At 36.6% G+C, this 11752-nt stretch overlaps 1 protein-coding gene across 10 annotated transcripts in view; it reads right to left on the bottom strand.

Moving 5' to 3' along the window:
• Window positions 1-11752, bottom strand: part of dmxl2 (Dmx-like 2) — a 98994-nt gene that overhangs the window by 64778 nt on the left and 22464 nt on the right. For all 10 annotated transcript variants that reach the window (XM_048169254.1, XM_048169257.1, XM_048169255.1 and 7 more), the window contains exons 3-9: window positions 10401-10472; window positions 10076-10154; window positions 9515-9662; window positions 8217-8283; window positions 7061-7233; window positions 4045-4222; window positions 1187-1361 (exon numbers count right to left, since the gene is read on the bottom strand). In XM_048169254.1, the coding sequence (XP_048025211.1) occupies window positions 1187-1361; window positions 4045-4222; window positions 7061-7233; window positions 8217-8283; window positions 9515-9662; window positions 10076-10154; window positions 10401-10472 (892 nt within the window). The remainder of the gene's footprint in view (window positions 1-1186; window positions 1362-4044; window positions 4223-7060; window positions 7234-8216; window positions 8284-9514; window positions 9663-10075; window positions 10155-10400; window positions 10473-11752) is intronic.

Below are 11752 nucleotides of genomic sequence, written 5' to 3'. Positions count from 1 at the left end.
TAATACACAGCAAGTCTCAGGTGGCCCCAGAATGTGTCTGAAGTTTCTGCTCACAATACCCCACAGATCATGTATAAGATTTGAGTACCCACTTTATATTAAGTGGCCTTAACTACTATGTACTTACATTTAAATTACTCATTTGATACAATGCACTTATTGTGTACATACATGTTTTTACATTGTACTTATATTTTAAAAACACCTGCATGTAATTACATCTGTAATTAATTTCTGTATTTACATTTATAATTACACTGTTGACCCATCCCTTAACCCTTACCCCTATCCTTAAACCTACCCATACCACCAAAGCTTTCCCTAACCTTACCCGTACCCCACCTCAATAGCTGCAAATTTGTTTTGCAATTCAATATGAACCCAATAAGTACATTGTACTTATTTTTTGATGTAAGTACATAGTAGTTAAGGCCACTTAATATAAAGTGGGACCAGATTTGATTATCATCTGTATCACGGTCACTCTTATGTGACATTGCAGTTCTTCATCATCATGAAAGTTTATTATCTGCTTGCGTTTTAAAGCCATATCAGTCTAAACTTTTGATATATGGTTTTATGAGTGCACATTGTCAGTTGGTGCATCCCGTGCAACCGAATTCTCTATTGAAATTGTATGTCTGTGCGTTGTTTTAAGGGCGTTGGAGTGCCAAAAATTGAATGTACAGGGGTGGAAATCAACCTGTACATTCTGGGTGGAAATCAACTAGCCAAATTCTGCGGGAAAACCGCGGACTTGGCAACACTGCAGTGTACAGCTCACTCAGGGCGGGGTCTATGCTAATAAGGCAGAGTCAGTCAGCAGTCATGGGCGGGGCCTGCCCTGTACAATGTGACATTGCATAGAAAGTGCGAACGGCTTATTCTGAGACCCTGCTTACGTTTTATGGGGATAAAAAAAAAAAAAAAAAAAGGAGTGGGTGGACTTTTATCATTACAGTTGTGTATAGGTGGTTGTTTGCACACTGCCGACACACGTTTATGTTCAAACACCATGTAAAAGTGAATTTTGCATAATAGGTCCCCTTTAATATTTCAGGCTTTACAGGGTTAAGCCTTTTGGTATAAGAGGACAGAGGAAGTGACCTCATAAACCATGTTTACTCTCCATGTAATTACACATGAATACAAACACAAGTATGTGTGTGTGTGTGTATATGTGCACCTGTGTTGGGATTGATGCTGGCAGAGATGTGGAAGTGGCAGAGGGCATTGGCGTGGTGCGAGATGTGGCGGTGGCTTTCGTGGGACCCCAGCTGGCTGGGCAGCAGCTCAGTGTGGGCCACCAGGGCGGACGATCTTCTGCGGCCCCTGCGCAGGTGTTTGAGGTGGTGGATAGACTGAATGGAAACAGACAATTTTTCACAATCACAACTCGGGTACAGAAGGCCAATATGAAATTTTTTGTAGTATTTTCAGCTCCACTAAACACATTTTGTCATGTGTGAATAAATTCATTCTGACGATTTCCCCCCCAAAACAAGTGCCGAAAATGCAGATTCCATCTGGGTCTACAGATGGCACATGGAGACAGGTGTGTGTGTGCGCGTGTTCAATATTAATTAAAATACATTGAAGGTGTGACAAGGCCTTGTGTGATTACTTAATTAAAAATCATCAGCCCATGATTTATTTAAAGAAAAAATAGTTATATTGTGAAATACAAACTCATACGCTATTCTGTCTAGACTTCACAATCTCCATGCACCTAACATTAAATGGATACAAAGTAGTTCACCTAAAAATTTAAATTTTACCATTATTTCCTCATGCTCAAGTTGTTCAAAAACCTTATTAACAAACTTATGTCACGATAACATAATAAGAATTAAATTAAAGGTGCAGTGTATAAATTTAAGTAGCATCTAGCAGTGAGGTTGCGAATTGCAATATAGAGAAGCAACGGTGGCCAACACAGGACAAAGATGTCATCATCTGAGACAAGCAAATGTGCTCTGTAGAGCAGTTTGTCCATTTAGGGCTACTTCAGAAACATGCCGGCGCAAAATGACGGCTTAACATGTAAGGGGACCCGCAGTGTATATAGATAGAAATGGCTCATTCTAAGTAGGGCTGCACAATATATTGTTTTAGCATCAAAATTGAGATGTGCGCATCCACGATAGTCACATCACAGGATGTGCGATGTCAAGCATAGGGTTTGTTAATCCATTACGGACAATTACTGTTAATCCGTACGGACCAGACACCACAGTTCAAAACCCACCCGATTCTCGGATTAATTGCAAAGTTTGACCATCCTACAATTACAGTTTATCATTTGACAGTGTTTTAGGTCCTGTCAGTTTAAACATTCATGCAATTTTAAACCATTTGGGCGCACGAAGATGCGAAAGAGATCTCTATTCTGAATGTGCATCTGTTTCTCGCACACGCGCGCACACACAGAGTGGCACAGATGCACGTGAATGTCGCTCTTCTGTGTCTATTTGTGCCTGAATGGACACAAACATGCAACAAAAACAAAAGAAAATGGTCAAAATGCACATAAAACAGAGTATCCTCGTAAACACATTTGTTGAGATTGAGAAAGAAAACCGGATGTGTAACAGTATTTTGGGTCAGCGCATTCAGTCTTAAAGTGAAAGTAGCCCTGCTGCTTTCTGTGTCATGAATGTTAATCAAACAAAAAAGACAAAAATCACTTTAGTAATTTTAACACAGATTAATTATGTTTAATTTACAAAGTGAAGACTATGAAGTGTTATTTTACACTTGATTATTCAATTTCTGTACCAGAATACTGTTAGGCATACCTGAAAAATATAAAGCACTATTTCTTTCATTAGTATCTTTGTTCTATTATATTTATCTACACTTTTTTCTTTGCGTATTCGCTCACCAATATAATCACCCCAATCGTCCTAGAATGATTAATTCGTTCCAAATAGAGCTATTTAAGTCATCTGGTGATTTTTTTTTTTTTTTTCATATCATATTTGTCACAATATATATCGCAGAAAACCAAAATATCGCAATGTCAGTTTTTTTTTTCCAATATCGTGCAGCCCTAATTCTAAAGTAATAAAAATATAACGGTTCATCATGTAAGGTCTTTATACACCACTGAAAACAATGTATATTATATTGAATTTCTGTCAATAGATCCTCCTAAAATGTACACATTGCACCTTTAAGGAAGAGATAAGCACAATAATAGTATGCATGATTCGATTCCGATGCTTCCTGAAGCAGTGTTTTGAAATCGGCCATCACTAAGTAAGTCGTTATTTTGTTTTTTTGGCGCACCAAAAATATTCTTGTCGCTTCATAATATTAATAATGAACCACTGTACTCACATGAACTGATTTAAATATGTTTTTAGTACATTAATGGATCTTGAGAGAGGAAATGTCATTGCTCCCTATGAAGGCCTCACAGAGCCATCGGATTTCAACTAAAATATCTTAATTTGTGTTCCAAAGATTAACGAAGGTCTTATGGGTGTGAAACGGCATGAGGGTAAGTAATAAATGACAGAATTTTCATTTTTGGGTGAACTAACCCTTTAAATATCACCAGACTCGTGGCAGAAAAAAAATATTTAGATAACATGTACTGCTTGTTAGTTTGTGGTTTACATGGAGACAAAAGTGTGTAATTTTCACACATCCTACTGAAGATGACAACAGCTGAGGAGAAGATCTGGTGCAAAATAAAATCAATTACTTCTGGATAAAACATAACATTGCACATTTATCTCCATTTTAATGTGATGATATTGATATTGATATTGATAATGTGATGATATTGAGCCTTGATATCCAAACAGATATGATTTAATACGTAAAGAATACACACACACATAACAATGTGATTATTTGACCAAACTGCAGGCGTGGTGTGTACATATAATTAGCAAGGAGTAGTTAATTTTAACAAGTAACCCAGCTAACACGCATAGCATGTTATTCTTTATTATGCCTTGGCATTCAGCGATAAATTAGGCCTACATCATTTTATTGTGTGTTGTTTGAGCATGTGCATTTCTGCATGCTGACCTCCAGAGCGTGCTGTATCTTGTCTTTCTGAGCGATGTTTGGCAGAGAGGAGCTGAAACTGGTGCTGTTCTCAGAGATCTGCCCTCCCAACAGACTGTCCTCAGGCAAGAGGGTCTCACTCCACAGACGACAGATGCCATCCGCACAGGACGTCAGCAGCACATTACACACAGAGCCCCTACGACATACACACACAATGAGAAATGCACACAATCATGGGTGGAATTCACAGTGTGAATTAAGTGTGGGTGGTAAGACTAAAATCTGTTTGCAGCACTGCTAAATGCACAGTGCATCAGCAAATGACATCATATTGCACTTTAGATGTAGGGGTCTGAACTGAATGAAATGAGATATATATATATGACAGATGACTGAACATACAAGGCTGAACACCGAAACTGATAGTTTCTGACATTTTCAGTGCGTGAGATTGTCCTGTTTTGTTGTTGCCGTAATGCTAAAGCATGAGCTCTTGAAGCTCCGCCTTCTTGAAAAAAGGGGGCTGGGAGCACCAGCTCATTTGCATTTAAAGGACACCCCAAAAAAGTGGCAATTTTAACATGCAATAAAAAATGATCTGTAGGGTATTTTGAGCTAAAACTTTACACATACACTCTGGGGACAACATCTTGTGAAAAAGGGCATAATAGGTCCCCTTTAATTAAACGTGTTAATTAAACAAGTAAATGCAAACCAGCTGCATGCTGCAATGCAACTGAACTTATGTTTGTGAATCAAAGAAGCTGTCTATATAATGCCATATCTACACTGTCAATTGTTCATACTACAACACGATTGACCAGAAAGATAGCAGCAGCAGTAAAATGTGTCTAATGCTAGGAGAGGGTGAAGAAGGTTACTTAAAACAGCCTTCATCATCACCTGGGAGCTCACCTGTTACATTACTGTTGGTGTTACTGGTTATATACTCTTTTAAAATCAAACTCTCTTACTTTTTTTTTTTTTGTAGGCTATTTCACAACAAAAATAACTCCATAACGCCATCTAGCATCCAAGGTATATGCTGTTAATGGCAAATGTATGTATTTTCTTATTACAACAATATAAAAGCACATAATTACATTTCATAACTGAATACTACCACCTTCAGCTCGCTCACTAGGATGTTTGTAAGGTTTTCTTTGCAAAACTGCATAAAACAATATTTACTGTAAAAACAAAAACATCGAGTGGGAAATTAACATTGAGTGGGAAAACATTCAATTTCTAAAATAAGTTGTCTAAAATACAAGAAAGGAAACTATTGAACAAGGAAGGGATGAAGGAGATATGAAGATCTGAAATGAACAGAATGAGAACTTTACCTTATTAAATAAAAAAATATATATGGACAAAGTTTTCCTTTGGGGACATTTGCAGTTGAAAAAAGGTGATAAACCGCAAGATATCGTAATAGTCAGCATAACACAAAATGTTTTAAAATCGCAATAGTATTGTATCATGGTTTAAAGGTGCCATCGAATGTTTTTTTACAAGATGTAATATAAGTCTAAGGTGTCCCCTGAATGTGTCTGTGAAGTTTCAGCTCAAAATACCCCATAGATTTTTTTTTAAGTAATTTTTTTAACTGCCTATTTTGGGGCATAATTAGAAATGCGCCGATTCAGGTTGCGGCCCCTTTAAATCGCGCGCTCTCCGCCCCCGGAGCTCACGCTTGCCTTAAACAGTGCATAAACAAAGTTCACACAGCTAATATAACCCTCAAAATGGATCTTTACAAAGTGTTCATCATGCTTACTGCATGTATGCGTCGGATTATCTGAGTATAGTATTTATTTGGATGTTTACATTTGATTCTGAATGAATTTGAGGCTGTGATCCATGGCTAACGGCTAATGCTACACTGTTGGAGAGATTTATAAAGAATGAAGTTGTGTTTATGAATTATACAGACTGCAAGTGTTTAATAATGAAAATAACGACGGCTCTTGTCTCCGTGAATACAGAAAGAAACAATGGTAACTTTAACCACATTATCATTACATTAGCAACATGCTAACGAAAAACATTTAGAAAGACAGTTTACAAATATCACAAAAAATATCATGTTATCATGGATCATGTCAGTTATTATTGCTCCATCTGCCATTTTTCGCTATTGTCCTTGCTTGCTTACCTAGTCTGATGATTCAATTGTGCACAGACAGACGTTAATACTGGCTGCCCTTGTGTAATGTCTCGATCATGGGCTGGCATATGCAAATATTGGGGGCGGACTGTTATGTAACAGTCAGTGTTATGTTGAGATTCGCCTGTTCTTCAGAGGTCTTTTAAACAAATGAGATTTATATAAGAAGGAGGAAACAATGATGTTTGAGACTCACTGTATGTCATTTCCATGTACTGAACTCTTGTTATTTAACTATGCCAAGATAAATTAAATTTTTAATTCTAGGGCACCTTTAAGTATCATGATAATGTATCGAATCATGGGGCCTCTGCCAAATTGTGCATATATTTTTTGGGGGAAGGGGAGGGGTGTTGTTGCTTGTTTGTTTGTTTTATTCCCCACTGCAAATATAAGATTCTGTTAAAATGCATATAAATATTTCACACAATAAATAAGAAAATATAGAAATTTTGGCTAGAGGTTCAATGAAAAAGTGGTTATATTTTTAAATAATGGATATATATTTTTTTAAGATGGATGTAAACCAAAAGACATGATCATTCACTAATGAATGATCAGTCTGGCATCAGTGCAAAACTGCTTCACATTATGTGACACCTGAGTTAAAAACAATATACTCAAAAAGCTAATATTATAAAACAGGAAGTTCTGACTCTAAAACTGACTGAATGAACCACATTTGAAGTCACTGTAAAACAGCTGTGACTGCACATCAGTTAAACCCATATAAATATATCTACCACAGTAAAAACAGTTAGCAGCTTATCTACTAGTTGACACACTGCTACCATTAAACGGTACATATTGTCATACCGCACACCCTAGTATAATTGAAGGAATCTGTGGACCTGTTTAACATACTTGGGCATATATTTACTGGTTTTCCTCCAGGAGAAGCCTGTAACCGTACGTGGATGGGCCAGATACACGAATGAGAAATGAACCGCTGGGACCTTTTTATCAGTCACGTCTGGCATCACAACTGCAGACTTCCATCCTGTGGTGGGATACCACACCTTCAGCAGGCAGTCATCCTGAGCAAGAGGGAGAGAAATGGTTTTTCCATCAGAAATGGAAATTACTTTTCTTGTTCAGGGTATAGAAATGAGAAAAAAATGAGTGATTAAATTTCCTAAAGAACCACATTTAAACTGATCAATATATTTAGACACCCAAGTAGGACAGATTATTTTTTAATCCTTGTGGGGATCAAACCTACATTAGGATCAGTGAGTAAAGGCCCGTTCACACCAAGAATGATAACTATAGAGATAACCATAATGATAACTTTCTTAGCGTCCACACCAACGAACAATCACTGGAAAAAATCTCTCTGAAAGTGATTCCAACGATATTGTTTCTCTGTGCCGTTATCGTTACTGTATGGACTCTGCTATTCTTTTATATTTAAAATGATTTTTAGAACTGTATCTTCATCGTTATCATTATACTCACTGTCCTTGGTGTGAACGGGCCTTTAACTATAAAACCAAAGGTATACTTCTTTTGTCTGCGTTTGGCTCTGGTTGATGGACGACATAATTTTCTGGAACGCAATGTAATTTTCGTCATCAGACCTACATGCAGCTTGATTTCTTTTTTGCCCGTATGGATTATTTTTTCTTGTTTGAGAAGCCATTTCACTCGGATTTACTTCCAAAAAAGGAAAGAAAAGACTATCACAACTTTCATTTCATGTCAACTTTAAAGATATTATACATATAGCTACATTTTGCTAATAGCTTGTAGTGTAGCTAACATCTAGTTTAAAAGTGTACCCTGATTGTAGTTTAACTACTTTGAATCCATAGCTACAAATGCTACTCATATTACTCATATGAATTAGCTTTCCGATACTGATAGGGCTCTACCTTTATATAGGTATAAAATACTGGTAAAACTTTCTGTAAGGTATAAGTCTAGGGTTTAGAAATTATAATTAGCATAATGTAAGAACAACTGAAGTCCACCGTGGATCCACCATGATATAAAAACATGACTTGTATGCGTGTGGTACCTTTCCAGCTGTGGCAAAGTATTCTCCATCTGGAGACCATTGAGTGATGTGAACAGCAGCAGCGGTCCTGAGACAAAACAAGCAGAGAGTAATTTACATGCAAAAATACAGGTAAAAATGTCTGTGTACATGGTGATGCATATATTATAAAAGGCCCTCTAAAGTGGTGTGTTTTGAAGGCCCACATTATACCTGCATGTTCATGTTCAAGGGCCGTAAACACCATCCCACTGCACTACTTTTTCATTGTTATTCTATGTAAATGCAGTAGACGGACGTGTTTGACCATTGTGCTTGCCTCTCATTTCATTTGCAGTGTCTCTCGACGGCCCCGACTATAACCATACATTTTTGAAAAATTGAAACACTAAAATAATAGCAGAATCCACATCACAACTATAATCATGACTGCACAGAAGAAAGAATAGATCACTTTCAGAGTGTTTTTTTTTTTTTCTTTTCTCGAGATGATGATGAATGAGAAACACGGGCTGCAGTTACAATGACAGTCCATTTAAGCGGATGTTAATATAGTTATCATTACAGATTCCATTCTTGGTGTGAACGGGCCTTAAAGAATTAATCAGTCTGCTTTGCTACTACACCTTCAAGATTTCTATATGTAAATGACCTGCTATGATTGGCTAGCCACTTGACATATGAAATAAGCAACAGTGCTCCTGCAGTTACTGAATGTGTACTTATTTGAAAAGGTAGCCACCATATGCTAATAAGCTAATTGTTATTATTTTTTAAATCATGAAGATTTCTCAATTTTTTAATGAATGAGGGGACATGGGGAAGAAACTGACATTTTAATGCTAGAGCAGGGATTCCCTAACTTTTTCATCAGAACCCCTTCGACCTAAAATATTTACCCCTTGAGAAGTTAATATTTCAATTTAACAACACATTTGCATGTTAATGGTTTTCTGACATATGATGTAAGTAAACATATTATGCAATATTCCATATTTCTTCTTTTTTTTCCATTTTATTTTATTTTATTTTATTTTATTTTATTTTATTTTATTTTATTTTATTTTATTTTATTTTATTTTATTTTATTTTAATTTAATGAACCACCCACTGTCCCCTCACAAAAACCCTATCCTAGAGTATGCCTACATATTACATGAAACTTTTATTTAGGAAAAGCAAAAGCATTCTTTTTTCCATCATATGACCCTATTAAATACTTTAATTCATCAAACGTGCATTAACGTTCAGTAAATCAACAAGCGACATTAAAGATTTAGTATGTAGGCAGACGAGTGGTTAAGTTAAGCTGCACTCACTTGCACTCCCAGACACACTTCCAATCATTGAGTACGAGCTCATGAGCTCTGTCATCATTCAGCTGACATTCCTCTTCCTCTATCAGCGTGTCACTAGTTGGAGGAGCCCACAGCTGCAAACGCTCAGTCGCCGCCAAAATACGATTGCCTTTAGACAAACAGATGTAATAATTACACATACATATTTATTCATATATACATCTTTATGTGTACCACCATTGGACAAACCTCCTTGTTCTATAATATTATTACAATTATTATTATTATTTCCCTCATTTTAGAATAATAGTGGATTTATCAGAATTCTAAAATAACACAAATGGAAATAAGGGAATTATGTTGTGACCAATATAACAAACAATGTCTGCCCCATTCACCACTTCAAATGTCAATGGATGTATCATGTTTTTAAGATGCTTATTAAAACATGAATAATCCAGAGATTGCACTCAAGTCAGAGAAATATCTTTTAAATGTTTTTTTTTGTTTTTTTATTAGAAGGTCCAAACTAGTGAAAATATTTAGTTTTACACCGATTTACAGTGTATATTTCACACCAACCTTGGGGGTCCCAGGCAAGATTGTAGGTTATAGCACTGAGGAAGAACTGACCAGTCTTTTGCCATTGGTAATTCAGTTGCTTTAAAAACAAAAACAAAAAAAGATCAGTTGCATTAAGTGCTTTATTAGGAAATTAATTTTACAAAAATTAAAAAACAAACAAAAAACAAAACTTTAGAATCAGTAATGTGCTCTCAGGAAAATATAGAAAGTATTTGGGTAAATCACCAAAGATGTCAAAATAGCTATAATAATTATCATTATCATTATCTCTAAAAAATTTTGATTATCAATATCATATGATCTATGATCTTGGGAAACTCACCTTGTGACGTTTGTTTGGGTTGGAAGTAATTGGTTCGAAAATACAAACAGTATTTCCATAAGACGCAGCAATCTAAAAAAATAAAGTACCATTATTATACAACAGCACCATTAGCAAAGAGAAACTGTGATTATAAAAGAAATCACATTAAAAACCCAGTCAGTGCAGATAACTGGATATATGTTCATTTATCCATGTTCATACTATGTCAGGAGTGAGTTGTGGCTTGTCAGATCCACAATAATGTCTACTCATTGATGAATGATGCCAGTGTCTAGAAGGTGGCTGAAGACAGACATACAGACGTGGACAAAATTGTTGGTACTCCTGATAAATATGATCAAAGATGACTGTAAAAATAAATCTGCATTGCTTATCCTTTTGATCTTTAATTCATAAAACCAGCAAAAATCTAACCTTTCATTGAAGGAAAAGAATTGAAAGTGGGGGGAAACTCACATTATGAAAAAAATGTTTTTCTCCAAAACATGTTGGCCACAATAATTGGCACTCTTTTATTCAATACTTTTTGCAACCTCCTTTTGCCCAGATAACAGCTCTGAGTCTTCACCTATAATGCCTGTTGAGTTTGGAGAACACCTGACAAGAGATCAGAGACCATTCCTTCATGCAGAATCTCTCCAGATCGTTCAGATTCCCAGCTCCATGATGGTGCTTCTTCTCTTCAGTTCACTCCACTCATTTTCTTTAGGGTTCAGGTTGGGGGACTGAGATGGCCGTGGCAGAAGCTTCATTTTGTGCTCAGTGACACATTTTTGTGTTGGTTTTGATGTTTGTTTTGAATCATTGTCCTGATGGAAGATCCAACCACGGCCCATTATTGGATTTCTGGCAGAAGCGGTCAGGTTTTGATTTTTTATCTGTTGGTATTTGATAGAATCCATGAAACCATGTATCTGAACAAGATGTCCAGGACCTCCAGCAGAAAAATACGCCCACAACATTAAAGATCCGGCAGTATATTTAACCGTGGGCATGGGGTACTTTTTATTCATGTGTGCACCAAACCCATCTGGTGGGTTTGCTGCCGAAAAGCTCTTTTTTTAGTTTCATCTGACCATAGAAGCCGGTCCCGTTTGAAGTTCCAGTCTTGTCTGACAACTGAATATGCTGGAGATTGTTTCTGGATGAGCGAGGAGGATTTTTCTTGTAACACTCCCAAACAACTTGTGGGGATGTAGGTGCTGTTTGATCATTTTTTTAGGCTTTCTGAGACTCAAGACTTCACTAATCTCTGCAATTCTCCAGCTGTGATCCTTGGAGAGTCTTTGGCCAAACTCTCTTCCTCACCGTGCAATAGGACGATTTAGACACACGTCCTCTTCCAGGCA

Source organism: Megalobrama amblycephala, linkage group LG19 (assembly GCF_018812025.1).
Source record: "Megalobrama amblycephala isolate DHTTF-2021 linkage group LG19, ASM1881202v1, whole genome shotgun sequence".
Taxonomy (NCBI): domain Eukaryota; kingdom Metazoa; phylum Chordata; class Actinopteri; order Cypriniformes; family Xenocyprididae; genus Megalobrama; species Megalobrama amblycephala.
This window is presented reverse-complemented; position numbering and strand designations above follow the sequence as displayed.